This window comes from Bubalus bubalis, chromosome 12 (assembly GCF_019923935.1).
Source record: "Bubalus bubalis isolate 160015118507 breed Murrah chromosome 12, NDDB_SH_1, whole genome shotgun sequence".
Taxonomy (NCBI): domain Eukaryota; kingdom Metazoa; phylum Chordata; class Mammalia; order Artiodactyla; family Bovidae; genus Bubalus; species Bubalus bubalis.
The window spans coordinates 70,205,775-70,229,867 of NC_059168.1; the positions used below are offsets into that span (position 1 = coordinate 70,205,775).

The window sequence follows — 24,093 nt, forward strand, 5'->3', positions numbered from 1 at the left end:
GGCCATGATCTGACTGTTTGGTTTAGTCTCCTCTACCCACTCCCATTTGGACTCCCTCCAGCCCTGTCTTACCTCATGGGGCCTTTGTCATCCCCTCTTCAGAATCCACAGGGTCCTAACAAGTCGTCCTGGACCACCTCTCTGTCCTAAGATGGATTTTTCTGAGCTGAAGAAACTCCTTACACGTTTCCCCCAAATACCCCCCACTTAGCGCCTTCCCTCTGAGTTCCTGCTGATCTCCTCCCCTGCAATGTCATAACTTTCTCCCATTCTGAGTGTTTAAAAAGCTCTACATCCTGCAAGGCCCAACTGAATGCCACCTCCCCTAGGCAGTCCTCCATGCTCAGCAGTCCAGCAACAAAGCCTCACTCTCCCTCCTCAACTTCCCGTGCATTTTCTGTCTAAGAGGTCCCTGTGGTCCTTCTCCAATATTTCCCAGAGTGACAGTTATCCGTGTGTATTTTTTGTCTCCTCAACTCGACCATAAGCTATCTGAGAGATGGTCAAATCCTATGTTTTAGCATAGAAGGTCTGTCTGCTGGGAGGCGGAGGACCCTGGGCACAAACCTGAGGTGTTTTTGTTTCTCCAGACAAACCGATTAATCCAGAAAGTCTGCATTGGAGAAAACAACGTGATAGAAGAAGAAATCCGCGTGAACAAAAGCGTGCACGAGTGGGCAGGAGGGGGCGGAGGAGGGGGAGGAGCCACCTACGTGTTTAAGGTGAGGTCTGTGTGCCATTTCCCAGGGCAGGTGCCTTCTCTGCATCCTGGCTTTGAATCCTCAGGACAAACCAAGGAACCACGCACCTTGGGTGCTCTTAGCTCCATCTAAAGTTGAGGAAGTGGAGACCCATAGGGATATAAGGTTCCCTGTCTGTCCAGGAAAGGGCAGGCCCTTCTCATGCTGATGTCCCAGCCGGATTTCACTAGGCAGGCCTTCATCATCCTGCTTCAGAGCCCCAGAGGGTCCCACTGTGCCCTCTTGTGTCCTCAGGTGGACTTTTCTGATATCATCAAAGATAGACAAAGATTTCCTGTTGAGTCCTCCTGCAGGGCCAGCGGTGCTGAGGGCTTAATCTTGAAGTTGTGGGGTCAAAGCAGAGAGCCCTGCATGCAGAGGAAGGAGAGAAGAGAGACCTGCCCTGAGCACCAGCTTCCAGATCCCTGAGGCTCAAGAAGTGCTTCAGGAAAGGGGCGGTATAAACAGCCCCAAAGACTGATCCTCGCCTCCCAGTGTTCATAGACATTTATATCTCGTGATGCTTTTGCTTCATTTACGAACTCGGACTGATACAGGAGCTGGGGGTTGAAAGGGACAGAAGAGCTCATGGGCTCTTGTAACATGAGATGGGAGCCCTCGGACCACCGAGATGTCACCCACTACCCAGCAGACACTCAGACATGTTTAAGCATTTAAATGGCTCAGGGGTCGCCAGGGTGGGAGCCCTGCTCAGCTTCTCAATCTCTGAATGTCTCTCCCCTGGCAGATGAAGGATGGCGTGCCGGTGCCTCTGATCATTGCAGCCGGCGGTGGTGGCAGGGCCTATGGGGCCAAGACAGACACGTTCCACCCAGAGAGACTGGAGAATAACTCCTCAGTCCTAGGGCTGAACGGCAATTCTGGAGCTGCAGGTAAATCTCTGCAAGCCCAGCCTCTCCCAGAATGGTCCCCGAGGACTGTGTGAGCTTCACCTTGGCTGGGCACCATCACACACCTGTGGGCACTTTAGTTGTGGGCCCTTGAGATGCTGGGAGCTCTGGATATTGGTACTGGGATCAAAAGAGGAAAGACAAGTCATACCTTGGGGATCCAGAGGCCATCTTGCTGGTATGGGGTTTGGACTTGCAGAAGGTCATTGACAAAATGAGGCAGGAGGCAGCGTTTTGACTGCCAACCCAACCCTCTCTGGGATTTATCAAATGCAACTAGATATGAGCAGATGGAAGAAATCTGAGCGGGGTCGGCCTCCCAGGTCCCTGTGGCTTGTTTGTACTTCCAGGCCCTGGGCTGCCAGCTCACACACTCCTCACATGGAAAGAAAATCTCTGTCCATGGTAGGGCTGTCTGCCTCCTTAGTGAGAGCCAGTCACACAGAGATGGGGACAGGCTCTGAAGGAGATGTGAATTCCCTGATTCCTCTGAAGTCAACCATTCATCTTTGAGTGTTCTTTTCTCCACACTCAGACCAAGGGAGGATTTTTGAAGTCATTTAGAGATTTGAGCTTAATTAAAATAAATACTCAAACTTTCTCTTCAACTGAGAGATGGCTAGAGAAAGAGGTAGGAGAAACAATCATTGTGTCCACAGCGAGGAATTACCCCAGTGATATTTACAGCACCCCTTATGTCAGTCAGCATCTAATAAATTACGAAACATTTCCACATCTATCATGCATGTTCTTTTCAAAACAGTCCTGTAGGGTTTTCCAGACATATTATTTTCATTTTACAGAAGTGTCAAGAAGCTCATTGAAAGTTGTAGGGGTTTTTTTCCCCTCAGGATGACCAAACAGTTTCATACTTAATCCATTTTTTAAAACGTTGTTGTTGATGTGTTTTTGCTTTCACACCCATTGTTTTCTTTTCCACACATTTGCTTGAAGGCTGGGATGTGCAGGATGCAAGGGTAGGGTGCTGGGGGCAGACTTGGTTTCAGGCTCATCTCATCCTAATTTATTTATTAAGTTCATGGCCACACGTAGCCACCAGAGCCCGCTTCCCGCTAATGAAGCTGAGGGGGCCTTCCCTCCACCACGTGACATAGACAACAGCCTTGACAGGCCTACACCCACTCTCCGGCTGGCAGAGGGAAGCCAGATTCTTGAAGTCCTGCCGCTTCCAGAACTGGCAGATGGTCCCCATGACTTGCCCAGGGCTCTGGTTATCCCTGTTCTAGACCCAAGCTTATTCGTGACCTTGACCTCATTTCCTGAAACCTGTCTCCCTCTTGCTCGCACCAGAGTCAGCCCTGTCTGCAGCTTCCCCCCACCTACACGTTCCTCTGCTGCCCCCTCTGGGTCCAGAAGAACCTTGGCCAGGAGTTCTCCCGAAGAACTGAGACGTGTCCAGGCAGATTAACCCTTAAGGTCCCAGCAGACGCAGGCACTGCTATTTCTCTAGGTTCCTGCCCTCGACCTTCTGCTGGAGCAGAAAGGGTTTTGGAGTCTCTGGGAGTAAACTGCCTCATGAAATGTCATATGAAACAAGAGGGGGATACAAAGTGGGGATCCTGGAGTTTCAAGGGCCTCGGGAGAGATGTATTGCGGTCTGCCTGTGGCCTTAAGATAAAGTTGCAATCAAGCTAGCTCTGTACAGACCCTTTGCAAGAGTTCAGAGCAGGCCCAGGTATAGGGAAGCACAGCTCCAGCTGCTGCCCCTGTAGCCAGAGCATCACCGCCTCCGCCTCCAGCCCTCTTTGCTCTTGACCTTAGAGCAACTTAGACACCGCTGGCAAGACCCTGCCTGGGCTTCGGGGTGTGAGGCCTTCTGCATGAGATGTCCAACGATCCCTCCACTTGGTGGTTTATAAAACATCTCACACGCTCCCCTTCTCCTTTGATCCTAACGTCCACCCCATAAGGCGAGTCTCTTTATCTCCAAGTTACAGGTGAGGAAACCAAGGCTCAGCCCAGGGAAGCGCTTGCCTAGTAAACAATTATAGCCCTTTGGGTCATCTGGTGCCTAATCCAGGATTGCTGCTAGGAATTTCACTGCTGTGACCTTGGTGGGGTGTTGACAGTTGGTCCTTGTTCTTGTTGGGATGAGAAGTAGTTAACGACATGAAGGCCAGGAGCTTCAGGAGTTGGCAGGCCCAGAGGGAAGGCAGAGGAACAGATTTAGTCGTCATGCCGCCTGTCCCCCCCCACCACCCCAGTCCTTTAATGAGCACAGTTTGGGGTTTTGAGCCAGAGGCCTGACAGGAAGCAGGGGTACACGGCCCGCTTCCATCTGGACATGCACAGCTGTGGCCAGAGCAGGTCTCCCTCCAGCAAAGGGCAGACGCCTGGTTTTCTAGCCATGGACTCTGAAGGTCCCAGGCCCCACTGAAGACAAACCCCCTGGGCGCTGGATAGGAACAAGCACCCCTGGAAGACACCGAGCCCTGCGTTCATTGCCAGACCCAGCAGCCGCCGGAACCAGCCGGAATCCTCACTTAGGTATTTCTCTGTCTCTGCCTACAGGTGGTGGAGGTGGCTGGAGTGATAACACTTCCTTGCTCTGGTCTGGAAAATCTTTACTGGAAGGTGCCACCGGAGGACATTCCTGCCCCCAGGCCATGAAGAAGTGGGGGTGGGAGACAAGAGGGGGTTTCGGAGGGGGTGGAGGGGGGTGCTCCTCCGGTGGAGGAGGCGGAGGATATATAGGTAAAGATGATTCGTGTTCAAGGTGTCACTCCCTCCCCTCTTAGTCCTAGGCACCTCCCTCCCCTGTCCTCTCCCCAGACCTCGCCTGCCCGCCCCTGGCCCGCCCCATGTGTGGACTGTGATGTGACCATGCACGCCTTCCTCCCGGCCTGCCAAACAAGCCAGAGGTAGGGTGCTGGCTCCCGAGCCAGCATCCTGCCTCGAGGTTTTGGCAGGACAGCATCAAGATCCCAGTGACTCTTGATCTCCCCAAAGCTGATGATAAAGGGGCCTTGGCTTCCCAGGCTCCTCTCTGAGCCACCCCCAAGGACGCATGAGAACCCTGGAGGCCAGACTCCTCCCTTTGGATGGCCTGGCCATAGTCCTTGCCACACCAGCTCCCCGAGGGCTTGGTTTGCAGCTTCTGGCCTCAGGGACTCCCTACTCTCCCTTCCCTACCCCAGCCCACCAGCTTCCAGAAGGGGCACCATTCCCCATACTGATGGGGGCTACTCCTGAGAGCAGCCATGGGCAATCCCAGCCCAGCCCTTCAGCATGCAGCTGGCCCCTGGCCCTGGCTCTCCTCTGGGCTTCGGAGCAGAGCAGAAGAGCCTTCTGAAGCTGAGAGGCTGGGAGATGATGGCTCCAGTGCCCCCCAGATTAGGACACGATGCATGCACGCGCTGTGATGTACTGTCTGTGTTTCGCTTTAAGGCTGTGTGTAAGATGTTTGTGTTAACCAGATGCTCTTCTTTTCCAAGCCCTGGGTGGGTGGGAGGAGCCCAAGGCGGGGAGCCCAAAGATAACCCAAGCCCTGCTGAAAGGAGGGACAGGAGCCTAAAGGCACAGGGGCCCATCCCCCTGCCCCAACTCTCACTGGATGGGATAGGAGCACCACCCCTCAGGCAATCCTGGAAGAGGGGCCAAGGGGCCAACCCAGCCTGGGGAGACTAGAACTTTTCTGACTCTTGATCACATGGACTGCTTCCTGGGAGAGCCCAGCAGAGCAGCAGAGGAGACTGTGGCCCTGGAGGAGACAGTGGCCCACACACCCAGCAGCTACAGAACCGAGCCCCAACTGCATCCTGTGTGCCATGAGCTCCCTTCCCTCCCACCGCCCCGCCCTCAAGGCCCCCCCCGACCCTGCTGCTCACCCCGCTGATGCGCACGTGTATCCAGACTTAGGCACCCACCTCTCTGCGTTAAACTCTTCTCTGGTTTGCCACAGGTGGCAATGCAGCCTCAAACAATGACCCCGAGATGGACGGGGAGGACGGGGTTTCCTTCATCAATCCACTGGGCATCCTGTACACCCCGGCTTTAAAAGGTACACCCTCTGCCAAGTAGCAGAGCCTGCTTCCCTGGGCCAGTGCTCCCTCCCTCCCAGCTGAAACCCCAGGGCTACTCAATGAGTCCAGGACACACAGGTGTGATCGTGGGTCCCTTGCAGGCAAGTCTTCCTAGTGGTCGCCTCGCCAAGTTTTCTGGAAATCAGGATGCGTGATCTGATACGTTCACAAAAGAAGACTGACTCCAGGCAGGTCAGCCCTAGGTAAATGCAACAGTAATGGGCCCTGTGCCTGTGGCAGCCAATCTAAGGGTCCTTCATGTGGACCCTCCCGCCTGCCTACAGGTCCTCTGAGTTTCACTCACCAGATGCATCAGGGACTTGCCTGCACAGGCGGTGCTTCCAGTGGCAGTGGGATGTAGGAACAGGGACCGGCAGCTGGAGATGAAGCGCAGAGCCCAGAGGTGGGGTGCAGGGTGGCCTCCACCTGAGGCTGACCCTTCGTCCTTGTCACCAGTGATGGAGGGCCACGGGGAAGTGAACATTAAGCATTACCTAAACTGCAGCCACTGCGAGGTAGACGAGTGCCACATGGACCCTGAGAGCCACAAAATCATCTGCTTCTGCGACCACGGGACCGTGCTGGCTGAGGATGGCATCTCCTGCATTGGTAAGGGGCCGGGCGGCGGGCGGGCACAGAGCTTGAGCCACAGCTAGTTTCCATGGTTCTGGGACACCTCAGATGCAGCTTTGTGAACTTCCTGACACTGCTGTCTGCCCTCAGCATGGGTGCTCAGACGACAGGCAAAGAGACCTGTGTGCGAAAGGTGGGTCATGGCTTGGGAAGGAGTCATAAGTCACCTGGTCCCACCACTAGCCCAGGATGTGACCCCCACATCCCCACCAAGGGGTCAGCTCATCTCCACCAGACACTCCAGCACCGAGGACCTCAGTACTCCTAAGACACAGGGTCTCCCATTGGGGAGTTACGGAGCCAGACCCATTCTCCTCCCGACTTCCACCCCTCGGCTCCCTGCTTGTAGTGGCCCTTTGAACACGGCTTCTGAAGAGCATGCTGCCTTCCTCCTCCTCAAGTCTCCTCCAGATTAAATAGCCCGTTTATTTCCATCCAGTCTATGGGACACGAGTCTATGTCTCTTTCCCATCCTGTTGTTGCAGTTGTCCACGTCCCTTTTGAAATGCCATGTCCAGGACCAGGCTCGGTGCCTGGTGTGGTCAGTACCATCATGCACCCAGCTCTCCCTCCCACGCGCTGGGCCCAATGCTCTCGTGGATACAGCATCAATTCGGCCTCCAGAGTCTAACTGACAGGCACACTCTATCTTTGGGTCATACTGAGTTTGTAGTCACCTAGGGCACCTGAGGGCTTCCCTGGTGGCTCAGAGGGTAAAGCGTCTGCCTGCGATGTGGGAGACCCAGGTTCGATTCCTGGATCAGGAAGATCCCCTGGAGAAGGAAATGGCAACCCAATCCAATATTCTTGCCTGGAGAATCCCATGGATGGAGGAGCCTAGTAGGCTACAGTCCATGGGATTGCAAAGAGTCAGCACGACTGAGCGACTTCACTCACTCACTAAGGCACCTGAGGGGCTTCCCAGGTGGTGCTAGTGGTAAAGAACCCACCTGCCATTGCAGGAGACATAAGAGATGTGGGTTTGATCCCTGCGTCAGAAAGATCCCCTGGAGGAGGGCATGGCAACCCTCTCCAAAATTCTTGCCTGGAGAATTCCGTGGACGGAGGAGCCTGGTGGGCTACAGTTCATAGAGTCTCACAGAGTCAGACACGACTAAAGCGACCTCACACGCACACACAAGGCACCTCAATCGCTTCTACAGCCCCTATCGGCTCACTTTCCAGCCTCATTCTGTCATGCACAGTTGATGTCTCAGATCAGTGTCAAGATTGTGGTATTTATCCCTGTTACATAGTGCCTCTCCACAAAAGCTGTTGAAAGTTGTAAAACCAGGATGAAACTGCTTCACGCCCTCATCCTCTGAGAAGGCTGGTGGTCCGTGGGTCCGGGGCTGGGAAGGGTCTTTCTGATGTGGGGGCAGCTCAGAGGAGAATCAATGTGGTCATCCGTGCCCTGTGGGGGCTGTCTTCCAGTGTCGCCCACCCCGGAGCCCCACCTGCCACTCTCGCTGATTCTGTCCGTCGTGACCTCTGCCCTGGTAGCCGCCCTCGTCCTGGCTTTCTCTGGCATCATGATCGGTGAGTGTCCCAGAGCCCCAGCACTTCTAGAGCAGGGCAGGGAAGGAAGATCTGGCAGAATAGAATGGCATGTCAGGCTGTGCCATCTCAGGCTGAAGGGTCATTCTGGGCGGTGGTAATGAAGGCAGCCCAAGCCAAGCCAAAGCAGAAGCCCCTCTCCTTCTGCCTCCAGCACATTCCTGGCTCCTAGGAGCCCTGATTCTGAACCTCAGCCCCGTGTAGAGCCTGCTGGCTGCTCAAGGAGGGGTCTTCTTCAGAGGAGAACGCCATGGCTCAAGCTTACCACCGCCCCCACTCCCCAGCCTCCTTCAGACCTCAGTTTAGCTCTCATCAGACATGGGCTTCAGCGGACTCTTCTAGTCTGGTTCACACCTCCAGTCCACCCTTCCCCCTTCCACAGAGAATGCAGAGCTGGTTTCTCAGTGTTTCCCATTAGGCCTGTGAGCCAAGGGGCACTGATCTGCACATCATAGAGCGCCCAGCCAGGCTCTTTCTGCTGGAAATGCCTGGGGTAGGTGGGCAGAGACTTGAGGGGAGGCAGAAGGAAAGGAAAGGAAAGGCTCCAGGCAGCACTCTGAGGCCAGCCCCATGGGGCTGGGGGAGTCTGGGGGTGGACAGGGATTCCCTGTTCTCAGTGGACCTTTGTGATTCCCATGACACCATCCTGCAAAGAGCAGGACGACAAGAGCTACCTTGTTGCACACTCACCACACGCTGAGCGAGTAACACATTTTAGTTCACTAAACCCTCAAAGAACCCTGTGATCACAGTTGGCATGTTTCATAGAGGAGGAACTGAGTGCACAGAAGTTGACTTACTTGCCCTGGCCCGTAAGAGGTGGGGCCGAGCTTTAAAAGCAGAATCCACCCTGTGAATCACCTCCCATGCAGCTTGCCTTATATACAGAATGCTCTCACATCTAGTAATAACAGTGATAGTGGTCACTTGCATTGGGGAGCTCTTTAGAACTTTCCAAAACCATTTCTTTTGACTGCATTACTCGGCATGTGGGATCTAAGTTCCCTGACCAGAGATTGAACTCAGGCCCAGCAGTGAGACCACTGAGTCCCATCCACTGGACAGCCAGGGAATTCCCTCTGAAACTATTCTGTTTTGGTGAATTCATTTCATTATCACAATCCCAGGGGATGGGGAGTGGAGGTTTAGGGGACAGGGCAGGCGTTACTGTCCCTGCTTACAGAGAAAGAGACTGAGATCCAAAGAGGTCACATGTCACTTGTCAGGGTCACAGCTTGTAAGTATCAAAGGTGGAATTAGAACTCAGGTCCTCGGGCACCAGCTTAGAGCCAGTTTAGAGACCTTCCACTCTGCAGTTGTCTCCAGCTATGTGGCTTGGTGGTTCTTCATCTGTAGGAAACACAGGTGACCAAGAGCCCCAGCTGTACTCTCAAGTCTATTGCCATGTTTGCCTCATGCAGCACCTGGGCAGAGCAGGGCAACTAAGGCAAGCCCCCTCCTGGAGGCCTGGGACTCCTCTGATGGCCCACTTTGACTCCAGAACTTCCCAACAGCCTTGCTGGAACCTTTTTAGACTGAATGGCCATCTAGGGTCTTTGCTCAACCTTCCCTCACCCTCTCCTTCACATGGAGTCAAAACAGTCTAGTAGCTTCCCAGCCTTCCTGGATTCCCCCTGGATCATCTCTCATAGGCATTTCCCCAAATGAAATCCTTGCACTTCTAATTCTGTCCTGGGTCTGCTTCTCAGAGGACCCAAGCTAATGTGCCTCTGCCCTTGCATGATACAATAAATCTTTTCATTCATATGATTTTAAGCTTTAATTTGCTTTAATCTTTCAATGAAAAATATAATTTCACATCTATAATCATTTTGTTAGTATGACTAAGAGTGATGGAAAAAGATTTAGACCCCAGCGGAGGAGCTAGAGATTCAGGAAGGCTACCTGGAGGAGGTGGCCTGGCCCAGGCCACCTTGTATGGACCGCCATCTGTCTGCAGTGTACCGCCGGAAGCACCAGGAGCTGCAAGCCATGCAGATGGAGCTGCAGAGCCCAGAGTACAAGCTGAGCAAGCTCCGCACCTCCACCATCATGACCGACTACAATCCCAACTATTGTTTTGCTGGCAAGACCTCCTCCATCAGTGACCTGAAGGAGGTGCCACGGAAAAACATCACCCTCATCCGGTGAGTGCTGTCTTCTGGGGCAGTGGAAGATGGGGGAGGCAGAGAAGGGAGAGTTCTAGGCGGCCAGATGTCATCCCTGGACCACAGATTCCTCCGACAACAAGAGGCCAGCAGCGCCACCCCTCGGAGCACCCCCAGCCCTCCCGGGGGGAGAAGGTTTAATGTCCAGGGCCATTTGGGGGTCTAATTATTTAATTATCTAACTTATGGGGTTGGAACAATGACAGGAGGACTAAATGGGAGAAATGGGGTGCTCCTCAAAACCACCCAAATGCCCCTCCCCAAGCATTGTTCCCCTCCCGCTCCCAGCTCCCAGAGAACCCTTTGCACATGTCTGTCATTCACTGAGTGCTCCCCAGGAGGTGTCTGCCAGCCATCTGTCCTCTCCTACCAGATCCACGTCTTAGTCACCTCTAGGACCCGGGCAAATATTAGAGACTCAGTAAGTGTAAGTGTTCACGGAAGGAATATCAGCCAACGTCATGAAGCCTGGCTTGGATCCTTTCTTGCCCATAGAGCAATAGAGGCTGGGGGTTGTGGAGCAAAGCCACACTGAGGGCATTACTCCTGAGGGTGTGCATGACTCCCTGCCTCCTGTGAGTGGCCACTAAGTGTGCCCTGCCTCATCACACCTTCTCCTCTGCACAGGGGTCTGGGCCACGGCGCATTTGGGGAGGTGTATGAAGGTCAGGTGTCTGGAATGCCCAACGACCCCAGCCCCCTGCAAGTGGCTGTAAAGGTAAGAGGGGGCTTCCTCATGGGCCTGACCTTGGCTGGGGTCTCTGTAAGCACGGCCCTCTGCCGACAGCCTCTGACCTCTGTGGCTCACAGCCTCCTCTTCCTTCCCACCCTCCCTTCTGTGCCCAGACGCTGCCGGAGGTGTGCTCTGAACAGGACGAACTCGATTTCCTCATGGAAGCCCTGATCATCAGGTAATGGCCCAAGCCTGTGAGGGACACGAGACATTTCTAACAGGCACATCTCCAAGGGAAACAGGGTTGTCCTGCAGGGCATCCCTCCTCTCTAACTGGAGACCTCCCCGCCCCCCGAAGTCCTTAGCACATCTTACCAGAGTGGACCAGCCCCCATCTGGTTTTCTCGGGAAAAGAATCTTGTAGCCCCAGTCAATGTCACTTGGCCTTCTACCAGCACCTCTGTGTCACCCATTGGTTCTTTTCCCCTTTTCTTAAGAAACAGAGCATGCTGGTTGTTGACAGTGGAAAATACAATCTTCCTCCAGGTAACTCTTCCACCAGATCCTTCACCCATCCCAGCTCCCAACTCTCAAGTAAAGGAAATGGGCCCCCATGTGATGGAAGGTGCCCACCCCTGGTCCACCCAGCTGGCCCGACCCTTCAGCTGGTGGATCTGAGGCCCACCACTGGGAGCCACAGTGTCCAAGGCTCAGACAGCAGAGGTTCGACCTTGAGAGCTGGCCAGGTTCATGGCCTCCTGGTGCACAGGGGAGCCCCAAACATCCTGACAGGCTAGGGAGGCCTTGGCGGAAGCGGCCAAGGGAATGAGGCCAGAGCAGCATGTGTGATGCTCTGTGTCTGTAGGAGGACGCGTGGCAGCCTCAGCTCCTGCTTAAATGACGTATTTCCTGGTTGCCCATGTAATAGTGATCATTGAATAAAACCTGGAAAGTAGAAGAGTAGATGGAAGGAGACCCGAGTCACTCAGTCTCCCTCCTTTGCAGTAAGTAAGCAGCACTGTATTTGGGTGCACGGTCACCCAGTCCATCAGCTCTGCCCAAACATGCCCACATGGAGCTCCCTGGCCCCACTGCCTCACGTGTCCTCATAGGATCACGTTAACAAGAAAACCCAATTCTCAGAGCCCCCGCAAAGAGTCCACGGTGGGATCCAGTGGCCCTCTTCCTTGTTCTCTTCTGCACGCAGTCAGCAGGCAGGTCTCAGGCAGGCCCTCGGGGAAGCAGGCCCTCCAGCTTCCACTTGAGGCCTTCCTCCGAGAATCCTGTGACTTCTGGCCAGCAGTCCTGGTGCCAGCCTCCTGGACACCCTTGTCACCCTGCCCACCTCCATCCCAGCCTTCTTGCTCAGTGCCTATGTGCAGCCCTCTCTCCCGCTCCCCAGCCTCCCACTCCAAGCAAGAACACTCCATGCGTGTTGAACCCCCACCAGGCCTGCCCTCTGGTTCTTCCAGCTGCTCAGCAACCGGATTCTCCTCTGCTTAGGCCCAGCCTGGGACCCCTGCTCCCCGTATTTACTGAAAGCTTTTACATAATGTGGTTCTGAAAACATAACTCTGTACCCAGCTTTGCCCAGTTAAGATTTTTGCAGACTCAGCTCAGTTAAATTCGGTTACTCCCGTCCGCCCTGCAGCAAATTCAACCACCAGAACATCGTGCGCTGTATTGGCGTGAGTCTGCAAGCCCTGCCCCGATTTATCCTGCTTGAGCTCATGGCAGGAGGAGACCTCAAGTCCTTCCTCCGGGAGACGCGTCCTCGTCCGGTGAGTGAGAAACACCTTTCCCAGTGGGGGTGCCGAGGAACACAGCAGGGGGCAGAAGGAGCCAGGGTGGGCAGCCAGGGCCAGCCCCTGGGCTCTGATCTGGGGGACAGGCAGGAGAGAAGGGACAGAAGGTATCCAACGGCTGAGCCTGGTCCAAGGGAGCTTGCCCAAGCCTTGAGCAATGTCTCCTCTAGCCAGTATCTGTTTTTATGACCCGCTGATTATGGAAAACCAAACTAGGGACAAGCACAGAGGGGGACTTTCACGCCAGCTGTGTCACTCACTCAACCATCTGACTTGGGGCAGGTCACTCTGCTCCACCCCTTGTGAACCCCAGTGTCCTCATCTCTCAGATGGGGACTTCTAACCTTGTAGTTTTACAATCAAAATGAAGGGCTGAGATATTTAGGAAGGTGCTGCATACATGTTATGGTCAAAGGGCTAGAGTTCGCGGGGGTGAAGAATCCTAGGTGGGCCCATGCACACTTCCCCCCAGTTGATTATTAGACAACCTGGTTTAGGACAGCCAACCCCCTCTAACCTGAGGATCTGCGATGTGAACTCTGAGGGTCAGGCTAGAACATCTTGGTCAGAGCTGGTTTATAAAACACAGCACACTGGGCGAGCCCAGAGGCCGGCTGTCCATTCCCATCACTGCCAGGGTCTTCAAGAGGTCCTGGGACCAGGGAACTGGAGCAGAGCAGACCCCCTAAGTTAGGACCTGCCATCTTGAAGTTGCTGCTGAACTGTGAGGACCACAGGAAAGACTTGTACCCTCCCCACCCCCAGGAAAGCAGAGAAAGGCCGACAGCCATGCGGCCACAGCAAGACCAGGACTGAACACCCTCCTCACATGGACCCAAAGTGGTGGTGGAAACCTCAGAAGGTCACACCTGCTCCAATCCCCACCTTCACTCGGGCTCTTAAGAGCCTCCACACCATTCCTGCAAGCCTCTGGCTGACCATCCAAGAGGAATCCAATCTAACTTCTTGAGAGGATGAGCGTGTGCACCTCAGCACCCCTGGCAGGAGAAAGGGGCCTGAGGAAGGGGAGAATGACTAACCCTACCTCATGATAACCCTCGTCTGCAGCACCATCCTCCTCCTCCCCAGAGTTTTCACGTTTCTCAAAAGCACCCTATGAAGTAGACGGTACAGATCTCACCTCATTTTGGAGACAGGAAAACAGGGGTTCAGAGAGGTTATGTGACTTGCTGAGGTCACACAGGAAGTAGAAGAGCTGGGACTAGAACTCAGGCCTTATGGCTCCTCATTCCTTGCTCACTCCAGCCTGCTATGCTATTGATCCCTGTGGTCCCCGTGCAGAAGCCCTGAGGGCCAAGGTGAGGGCAGATGGTTGAGAGCAAAGGTCACCAGCTACGCAGGCATCTCTGCCAGGGTCTGGGCACCAGCCTCAGCTTCCCCACCCCTACCCACCAGAGCAGAGCCTTCAGCTTCATGCCCTGAGCATCTCAGCAGTGCTTCCGGCAGATTGACATGTAACGTCACTCTCTGGGAGGAGGTCCAGCTCTGGGTTTCCCATTGGACACTCCTGAGGCTTGAGGACAAGAGAGTATTGTGACTTCCTCGTAAAGGGAATCTGAGAACCCATCACTTGGCAAGACTAAGAATCTTGAAGGAGGGGTACTTCCCTCTCTCACAGGCAAAGATATCTCTCTTGATGATGATTTGGATGTTGTCTCAAAGAACAAAGCACCAGGAGGAAGACAGATCACTGACATCTCCCACCACCTCCCAGCCCAAGTGCCGCCTCAAGGAGGCCTACAGCGGGAGCCTGCTGCCAGCTTCCAACCTCTGGCTGCAGGTACCACCCCAGGGATGCCCACAGCCAGGGGAAGGTCAACTCTACTTGGGAGAGAGATGCTTCTAAGGGTCAGGATCCCCCCACCAAATCTTCCCTTTAACCCTTGGCCCTGATCTTCTTTGTGTGACTCTCCTAGCCAGCCACGCTCCCAGGTCTTGGTGGCAGTCCAGGTATCCTCCTTACTCCTTTACACACCCACTTACCTCAGATGAGCTGGTCCTTCCTGAGGTACTTACTGCCCATGATGGGTGATTTGAAATGTTGGATGATAGCCCTCCAGAATGACCCCATGCAAATGTGTTTGTAGCAGCAACTTCCAGCCACGGTGCCAAAGGAAGGGCCACATTCAGTAGCAAATCAAGGAAAAAGAGCCCTGGTTCCAACTCCTTCTCTGCCCAGGCTGGATACAGATGGCACACTGGCTATGCTCTGCACTGCTCGTTTTCAATATCGGTTTTATCACAGCATCCACAGACCCCCAACACCACACACACACACACACACACACACAGACATGCAGACACACCCCTTGGGTTACAGACAATCTGCTTCTGTGAAGACTGATTATCGGCGCAGTTAATTTGTTCTGAACAGCCATAGACAGGGAGCCCCGATAAATGCGGCCCCTGGGTTAATGCCTGAGAAGATTTAGCCCCTGCAGTGCAGCAGACTTATGGAACATTTGAGACATCAATGGTCCTTGCGTCCTGAGTGATGGGGGCTAAGACACAAAGAGACTCCAGGAGCACTAGGAATGGTCCTTTTTGGCAGGAACAGAAAGAATTTTCCTGGAAAGAGAAAAGATAGTCCTAATGCTATAGCAAGATGGATGAATATTTCTCTCAAAAATATATTGCTTTTCTTGTCCCCAGGAAATGGGGACTCTCTGTCTCCAAGTGCCCAGTACTTCTGACCCTAACAAGGTCCTGGGAGAAGCCAAACACATGAGCCACTTCTCAGGTCCCCAGCAGCGCCCTCCACGGAGTAACCCCCTCCATGAATGCAGAGCCCTCTGTGAAGCGCTCACTCTGTGCCTCTTGCTATGAGTCCTCAGAACAACCAGGGAGGCTGAGAGTGTCACATCACTTTCACACACGAGGACACGGTGGCTTGGATAGAGGGAGTGCCGTCAGCTCCAGGGCACACAGCCAGTAAGCGACCCAGCAGGATGAAGCCCAGCTCAGCTCAACCGAGCACTGAAATGTACTCTGTGCGCTGTATCTGTGCTCAAGTGGGTACCATGCACTGAGTCCATGGGAACTCCAGCCCTTCTTAGACAAGCTGTCCTAAGAAACCCAATTTTAACTCCTAGAATCCCACCTCCCCCAATCCAAACCCTTAAAGCCCAGCTCAGGGCAGCTTCAGCTCCACCCTACTAGCTGTGTGACCTGAAGTGAGTCACTGAGCCTCTCTGAGCCCTTAGCCCTCTCATCGTCAATATGGAGGTAACCTTGCTTGCCTACTGACCACACAGGACGTTGCATCAAAGGTCCTGGGACTTGCCCTCTTACAGGTAAGGGACTGCCTGATGGTCCATGGGCAGCAAATGTTCCCCTCCCTGAGTCATCTCCCCTGGAACTGAAGCAGGCCCCAGACGAACTCCTCGCCACCTCCCCCAGACCCACACTATTGCTCCAAAGAGTCCCAGGGAGGCCCTGATCTGTGGCAGCATCTGGAAAACCCTAGTTCAGCTGTGATCAACCAACAAACCCCCTTGTTCACTGAACCTCGGCAGCAAGCTAAGCATCGCACTGAAGACCATGGAAGTGGACGCCAAAGGCCCTGCCTCGGGAGCCTCAAAGTTTCCTTGGGGACGTGGTAGAACAAGCCCCGAGCAGCACAGTGCATGTGACGCTGCCTGCGGTCTTGGGGGGTTAGGAATTGAGAAGACACCAAGAAGGGCGCTGCCCTCAGGAAAGACTTCTGGCCGCCCCACCAGACGGGGGTACGGAGAGCCAGGCTGCGTCCCGGGAGGGGTCGAGGAGGGGCGGGCAGCCACTTTTGCACAAAAGGGACTTCATGCAGGAAAGCCAGAGATGGCTCTTCAGCTGCCCAGTATTTTCTGGAAGGTTTGCTTTTTCAGTCCACTTCAGATCTAGATCTTCTTGAAGAAAGTTAATTTTTTAAAATATTTTTAAGCATTTAAATAGTGCATTTTAAAGCAACACTACCCTGCCTTGATTTCCTCACAGGCCTGTTTGTACGTTTAGGGTATTCAAATGTTTATGAAGATAGTGGTGGAAGAGTGGGCAGAAAAAAACACGAAGGGGCGGGACGTCTGTGGTGTGAGTTCCAGCCCCACTCACCTGGTAGCTGTGACTTTGTAACCGCTGCGCCCGCACAGAGGTGGAGTCATTGTTCTGGGCTGAGACCCAGGCATGTGCATTTGTATAAATCTACCAGTGATCGCGAATGTGCAGCCAGGGCCAAGACCCCAGGGTGACCAGCCTGCGTTTGACCTCCTGGTGAGCACGGGAGCCTAGTGTTTCAGACCTTCTCTCCCCTGAGAGCTCCTTACCAGCCGGTCACTACTGTTTCCTACAGAACCAGCCCTCCTCCCTGGTCATGCTGGATCTCCTGCACGTGGCTCGGGACATCGCCTGCGGCTGTCAGTATCTAGAGGAGAATCACTTCATCCACCGGTGAGTCTAAGCGACCTTGCTCTGCCCTCATCTTCCAGACGCTCCCCTACGTGTCCCCAGAGCTTTGTTTGGCCCATATGTAAAGTGGGATCATGTGCTGTGCTGTGCTTAGTCACTCAGTCGTGTCTGACTCTGCAACCCCATGGACTATAGCCCACCAGGCTCCTCTGTCCATGGGGATTCTCCAGGCAACAATACTGGAGTGGGTTGTCATATCCTCCTTCAGGGGATCTTCCCGACCGAGGGATCAAACCCAGGTCTCCCACGTTACAGGTGGATTCTTTACCAACTGAGCCACCAGGGAAGCAAAGTGGGATCATAAAACATCTATATCAGCGCTGGAGACCCGGATGAGCTCTGCCTGGTCTCCTGCAGGGACCCCCGCCTATGTCAAGTCCTAGTCATGTTAATGTTTCCATATCTAGAAGACTGAGCTTCCTAGGTGGCTCAGTGGTAAAGAATCTGCCTGTCAAAGCATCCAGGGTTCAATTTCTGGGTAGGGAAGATCTCCCGGAGAAGAAAATGGCAACGCGCTCCAGTATTCTTGCCTGGAGAATCCTCACGGACAGAGGAGCCTGGAGGGCTACAGTCCATGGATCACAAATAGTCAGGCACATCTGAGTGACCAAGCATGCCACATCATCTAAAAAATTGGGCTCCTTAAGGGAAGTTTAAGGAGTTTGTATTTTCGGATCTCTGGCTATGGATAAATCAAAGGCAACAAACCCTATTTTATTCATCTTCATATCCCCAGCATATAGTGGCACACAATAAATGTTTATTGGATAAATTATTTTTTTCTAAAATGCTCAGAAATGAAGAATGAGAATTATTTTGTTTACCTCTGTACTTCATTTTTTCTACTCTATATGACCCTTGTGTTTAAAGGATGTTTGCACTGGTACATCAAGTCCATGTGTAATGCTATAGACATGAGAGATGACACATATTTCTTTCCACATGGCTATCCATGGCTTTCTCAACAGACAGCTTGATTCTGAAACTTGAAAAGTCAAATAGATTGTTAGACTCTTTGCAAAGCTCTTCTTAATGATTTGTTTCTCATTTAGTAAATAACCTGGTGAACTAATAAACATTCATGAACCCATCAAAGAGTATAAGACATGTTGCTAATCATTAGAGTATGTAAAAATAACGTAGAGAATGAAAAAGAGACGCTGTAAGAGTTTAGAAATAGAAGAACATGGAGGTAGATAACAAGCTATGTTTTCTTCCCTAATAAAGGGGATGTTAAAGATCAAGAAATACACTGGCCTAGTTTACTGAAATCACTCTGAAAACAAGGCCGGAAGCTCACACTGGCTCATCCTTTGTCGCTTCATCATTTTGGCCCTCAGATCTTCCTGAGTCTCAGTCTTTCCAGCTTGCAGATCCTCGTGCTTGGTAGAAATAACAGAAGCAAGAGAGAAGCCGAGCCCCAGTTCTTCTGTTCTCACCCAAAGCCACGCTCTCTGCTTCACAGCGCTGCCACTGTTGTTCTTGCCCTTTTTATTGTGTCCAGAACTTTCCATAAATCTCAGCTCTGGGCTTTATTGTTGCTCAGACGTGACAGGGTTGTGCTCTTTTTAGAATAAGTCCTTGGCTAGAGCCATCTTTCCATCTTTTTTTTCTTCTTCTTCTTTGAAGTATAGCAGAATTACAGTGTTGTGTTACTGCTGTACGGCAAAGTATGCATTCTTTTTCATATTCTTTTCCACTGTGGTTTCTCAGATTGGTGTACCTGGAAAGAGTAAATGTCTCACTGGATGCTTGGGGCTGGTGCACTGGGACGACCCAGAGGGATGGTATGGGGAGGGAGGAGGGAGGAGGGTTCAGGATGGGGAACACATGTATACCTGTGGCGGATTCATTTTGATATTTGGCGAAACTAATACAATATTATAAAGTTTAAAAATAAAATAAAATTTAAAAAAAAGAAAGAAAAAAAAGAATAAATGTCTCTCCATCTCATGTCTACCTCCGCCAAGTCTGAGCCCATCTGAGAGCAATGTGACCCTATCACCTTAGTGACTTCAGATCTCTCCCTTCACTGCTCCCCGAGGTCGTCTCTGCCTTTTCATCTCCACACCCACATTAATCACCAAGTGTCCAGATTCTCTGACTGAGGGATTGTGTCTACTTTTCCTCTGACGTTTTGAAATCTGCTTTCCTAAGGGATGATACATTTTGACTATATCCAGTGCCCTGTTATTACTGAAAATAAGATAACAAGGAGCAAAAATTCACTCGAGATTCCTATTGCTTCCATATCTGTAAATAGTTGCTGAAGGTCACAATAAGATCCCAGAGTAATATTTTGTTGCTTCTTTTATCTTTTTCAAGAAATGAAATTGTCAGAGATTGAATCAACAGTATGTTCAATGATCTGCTTTATAAGCAAAAGGTGACGATTAGCAGAAATTGTCCATCTCAATCAAAGCTGTCTCTGGGGTAATTGGTTTTAGGAAAGCATCTTTTTATATCTTCTAACTGGCTCGAGGTTGATGGCACCCTCCCCCAATAGGTTTACCTTAATTCTCTCTCCTTCACCATCTGCCTTAAGATTCACAGACTCCCATGCACACACACCTCCTGAATTCAGAGCGTACTCCCTCGCAGATCCACACACTCCCATTTTTCTATTAGATCTGTTTCCTTTGGACATGGTTTATTGCCATTTCAAGAAATATGTGTCATTCTACCAATTCTTGGTGTGTTCTATGATATTACATTTACTTTCTTGCCATTAAATTCAAGATCAATTTTTTAAGCAACCATTCCATGCACATCAACAGAAAGACCTTTCCAGAGCCATAAATATTGTTGTTCGTTGACTTCACTATATTTCTCTTGAGAAGCAATGGCTATATATCCTACTATATTTTCTTCTTTTTGATGTCATATACGTTATGCTTTTATGGTTTTCTTAGGGCATTTTATGCACCATTGCTCCTCAAAATTCAACTTAAACCTTCTGGATTAGGGCAGTGGCATTAATAACACCCATCTCCCACCCTGACCAATTGTTCTGCTATCCTAAGCCATCATCCCCCATCCAGATCTTTTTTTAAAAAATACTATCCAGCTGTTTATTTTCCATGATCCTTCTTTCTCAGCCAATGATCATGAAACAAGTTGAAAGTATGAAAACACCACCCATTCCCCCCAAGAAGTACTATTTTTTTCTGTCCAGGACTTTAATATTATTAGAAACCCATTCCATGAGTTTGAGCAAACTTCAGGAGATAGTGAAGGGACAGGGAAGCCTGGTATGCTGCAGTCCATGGGGCCGCAGAGGGTCAGACACGACTTAGTGACTAAACAACAACAACATTCCAGACTTCGTCTGGCTGCATCCTTAACCCCCACGTGCAACTCAAGAATGGGTTAGCAGTCAGTGAGTAGAAGCTGATGAGTCTTGGAAAGCTTCTGATCCAGCCTTACATGCATGCTATGGAAGAATAGGCCTTAACGACTGGAACATAACAACTAAGACAAGATAACTTTATAACAGGAAAGAAGTGATTCTTTGGCCTCATAGCTATGATGCATACAGCTTAACAAAGGCTTTAGATAAAATCACAGATGTAAAAACCATGATGGCGTATTAAAATATAAAACTAGAACTATTTGGGGAAAGCCTTGACCTACTTGACTCTCATGGGAACCATGCTGTTCCAGAACATTCCGTCAAACAACCGGCAGAAACCAACCAGCAATCTGTACAGAACAATAGCCAAAGGCCAAATACATTTCTATGTCCCTCTATTATCTTCTTTTAAGTTTTTTTTTTTTTGATAAAATAAGGATAATACTAGCACCTTGTGTCTTACAGGGCTACGGTGAGAATTAGATATGAAGCAGTTAGAACAGTGCTCAAGTACCTAGTAAAAGGACAATCAATTTTCTAGTTCCTATTATAGCTATTTTCATTATTATTATCCCATTAAACATTTTCAATCATCTCCCCTAATCCTTTTCCATTTCCCTGTTGGTTCTGAGACCTAGAATTGCTTAGCTATTTCTTTCATACTGAGGTCTAATGTAGTAAAGGAAATACAGAGAAGAAAAGGGAACTATTTGAACTTTAGATTGGAGGTGAAAATCCTTGTGATTCTTATACCTTTATCTTTTTAGGAATAAAATTACGAAATGCATTTCTCTTTTTTTTTTTCATGCCAGGGACATTGCTGCCAGGAACTGCCTCTTGACCTGCCCAGGCCCTGGAAGAGTGGCCAAGATCGGAGACTTCGGAATGGCCCGTGACATCTACAGGTGAGTGAAGACTGCCATCACCCATCAGAGCTCACCGTCTCAACCGCATCCCTTAGAGCACTCTGGTGCCTTGTCAACCTGCTGCCTAAAATGGCATTAAGTTCCTTTTCAGCACAGGGGCAGCCTTAATTATTGTTCATGCCTGAAGGACTAATTCTAGGATCTCTCTGCCTGCAATAATTGACACTAACCTGTTAATTAGATTGTCTTTCTGGTTCCAACTGTTTAGTCCTAACATGTTCTGAGACAGAATAACCTGGATACTTCACTTGGAAAAAGCTTCTAAGTAAACTTTAGCTTAATTAACCCCTTTCCTCAATACTCAGGAATTCCAAACAGACTTAGCTTCCATTACCCTAGGCAAGAGTACCTTAGAACTGACAGGAGACTGGGCCCAGTGCTTCACTCTGCATTTCCCATGCCAGGAGACATGGAAGTATAGTTCAAAGCCCGTCAGTACTTAGCTCAGCTTCATTTCTTTTTCCCTGTCACATTCTTGAGGCTACATCAAAAAAAAAAAAAAAAAAAAAACAGGGAACTTTCTTGGTGATCCACTGGTTAAGACTTGCGCTCCCAATGCAAGGGGCCTGCGTTTCGTCCCTGGTCAGGGAACTAGATCCCACAGCCGCAACGAAATTCAAAAATCCTGTGTGCCACAACTAAGGCCCAGTGCAGCCAATTAAGTAATTAATTAAAAAGAAATCAATAAAATAAAAAATGTAACTGGAAAAAACAAACCTCTACTGTATACTATCCCACGCTTCTCTTCCCAATCCCTAGATTCATCTTTGTCTAATTATTAACAACAGTGACTCGCTCCATGAGCTGAGCGAGCCACTGTCTGACACAGTCACTAATCACACCTCCCCTAATCCAGCAGTAGAGTGAGGAGAGGGGGTCAGGCAGACCTTTCAGTCTTCGGACAATAAGGGAGACCCCTGTCAGCCTCCCGAGGAACTGGTAGCAATCTCCTGATGGCATCCTGTTACTGCAGAGCAGCAGCACACGGAAACTCAGGAGTTAGCAATGTTTTCACCTACTGTTATCCACCACTGATATCCACCGCATACCTGGGAAAGCTCTGCTTCACCCTCTTCCACCACCCGGAGTCTCAGCGTTCTTTCACCTCCTGTCTCGGAGCACCCAGGACTGCCTGTGCTCTAAGATTTGAATTCTGCAGCAAGACTAAACCAGTCACGTGGTCAGGCCCTTCCCCTCCGTCCTCAGCACTGACAGGTCCCAACTCAGACTTCAGCACCCTAGCTTCCCTACAGCCCCCGCCTCCCACAGGCCCCGTGCGACAGCATGCATCACGAATGCCTCCTGTGAGGGTTTCTTTGCCATTCAGCTTCATCAGCACCCCCAAGAAACTCTTCCTGTACTTTTCCACCCACCACCCCCACCCCAGGTAGAACAAACCCATTCTTCTTTGATCACTGAGTTTCCTCTTGAATACATACTTTTGTCATCATATGTGTGTTCTTACTGCAGTTAATTATGTCTGTTTCTTCCACTAAACCACATCCTTGGAAGAGAGAGACTATGACTTATTTCTGTCCTCGGCATGTGGCAGAATACCTCACACGTTGTTGTTCAGTCACTCAGATTTGTCTGACTCTTTGCAACCCTATGGACTGCAGCATGCCAGGCTTCCCTGTCCTTCACTATCTCCTGGAGTTTGCTCAGACTCATGTCCATTGAGTCAATGATGCCATCCAACCATCTCATTCTCTGTCGACCCCTCCTCCTCCTGCCCTCAAACTTTCCTAGTATCAGGGTCCTTTCCAATGAGTCAGCTAACCACTCAATTCATATTTCAGTCAGTTATTTTTTGAAGTAATTAATCTAGGCAGCTGGTAGGAAGCCACCTCCCATAACATACCAGGCACATGGACACAGGGCTGGGGTGGAGCTAGCTTCAGAGGGAGGAATTGATTCATTAGTTTTTTTATGAGTGAGTTGCATTGATGATGTCACTGACAAAAACTAGTTACCTCATCCCTCGGACGCCAGCTCCACCCCAGGCCTGTGTTTTCCCTGGGGGCTGTGCTAAAGGAAGCAGCTTCCCGCCAGCCACCTAGAGGACTTGGAGTCATGTGCCTCTGTTGAATTAGATTCTGTGTGAGTGCTGAGGAGGACCCAGACTAGTAGGACACCAGCCCCGCTCTTAGTCCTCCCATTGTGCATCTCGCATTACCGTGGATCATCAGCAACTATACTCATAAGGTTGGAGTAATGTTATTCATTGTGAGTTACAGTGAACAAAATCCATCAGGGAAATCTAACCATCTGCTAGTGGGTATTTTAGTCATTGCATAGATCTTTTCTTTCACACCTCCAGCAGGCTATTTTGTCTCCTATTAAGTGACACTAAGGTTGTTAACTAGATGATCTGTGTCCCTTGCTGTCCCCCCGAACCACAAGAGCCCCTCGTTAATTTCAGTTCACAGACCTTGTTTTTTGCCACTCTCTCAAGGTACCTGGGTCAGAGCCATCTCCAGAACCAAGTCTGCTTTTCTCTTCTCCCTGCAGAGCGAGCTACTACCGAAAGGGAGGCTGTGCAATGCTGCCAGTCAAGTGGATGCCCCCAGAGGCGTTCATGGAAGGAATATTTACTTCTAAAACAGACACATGGTGAGTCTTTCTGCTGCCCTCATCCAGGTCTCACCATGAGCCTTCAAGTAGAGCTCATGAGTCAAACGAGCCCACACTCTCTTGTGGAAGGATAAGAGAGAAGACAGCGTACCTCTATAGCAGGGCCCACATCAACAGAGCATCAGAATCACCAGGAAGTCTTGGTAAGACACAACTGAATGCTGGACCCCACCCTGAGAGCTCAGGATTC

General features: G+C 51.0%; 1 protein-coding gene and 1 long non-coding RNA gene across 2 annotated transcripts in view; one reads left to right on the forward strand and one right to left on the reverse strand.

The window, feature by feature from the left end:
* ALK (ALK receptor tyrosine kinase) overlaps nucleotides 1-24,093 on the forward strand; it is a 737,626-nt gene that overhangs the window by 700,585 nt on the left and 12,948 nt on the right. The window contains exons 14-26 of the mRNA XM_006061052.4: nucleotides 591-722; nucleotides 1,489-1,633; nucleotides 4,184-4,366; nucleotides 5,574-5,672; nucleotides 6,151-6,303; nucleotides 7,762-7,866; nucleotides 9,845-10,031; nucleotides 10,680-10,770; nucleotides 10,899-10,963; nucleotides 12,377-12,506; nucleotides 16,876-16,973; nucleotides 21,156-21,248; nucleotides 23,781-23,882. Coding sequence (XP_006061114.3) covers nucleotides 591-722; nucleotides 1,489-1,633; nucleotides 4,184-4,366; nucleotides 5,574-5,672; nucleotides 6,151-6,303; nucleotides 7,762-7,866; nucleotides 9,845-10,031; nucleotides 10,680-10,770; nucleotides 10,899-10,963; nucleotides 12,377-12,506; nucleotides 16,876-16,973; nucleotides 21,156-21,248; nucleotides 23,781-23,882 — 1,583 coding nt within the window. The remainder of the gene's footprint in view (nucleotides 1-590; nucleotides 723-1,488; nucleotides 1,634-4,183; nucleotides 4,367-5,573; nucleotides 5,673-6,150; nucleotides 6,304-7,761; nucleotides 7,867-9,844; nucleotides 10,032-10,679; nucleotides 10,771-10,898; nucleotides 10,964-12,376; nucleotides 12,507-16,875; nucleotides 16,974-21,155; nucleotides 21,249-23,780; nucleotides 23,883-24,093) is intronic.
* On the reverse strand, nucleotides 18,018-22,609 carry LOC123328574. The gene is made up of 2 exons (XR_006543491.2): nucleotides 22,319-22,609; nucleotides 18,018-18,714 (listed from the first exon to the last, which is right to left on the reverse strand). It is a non-coding gene; the product is annotated as an uncharacterized LOC123328574 (long non-coding RNA).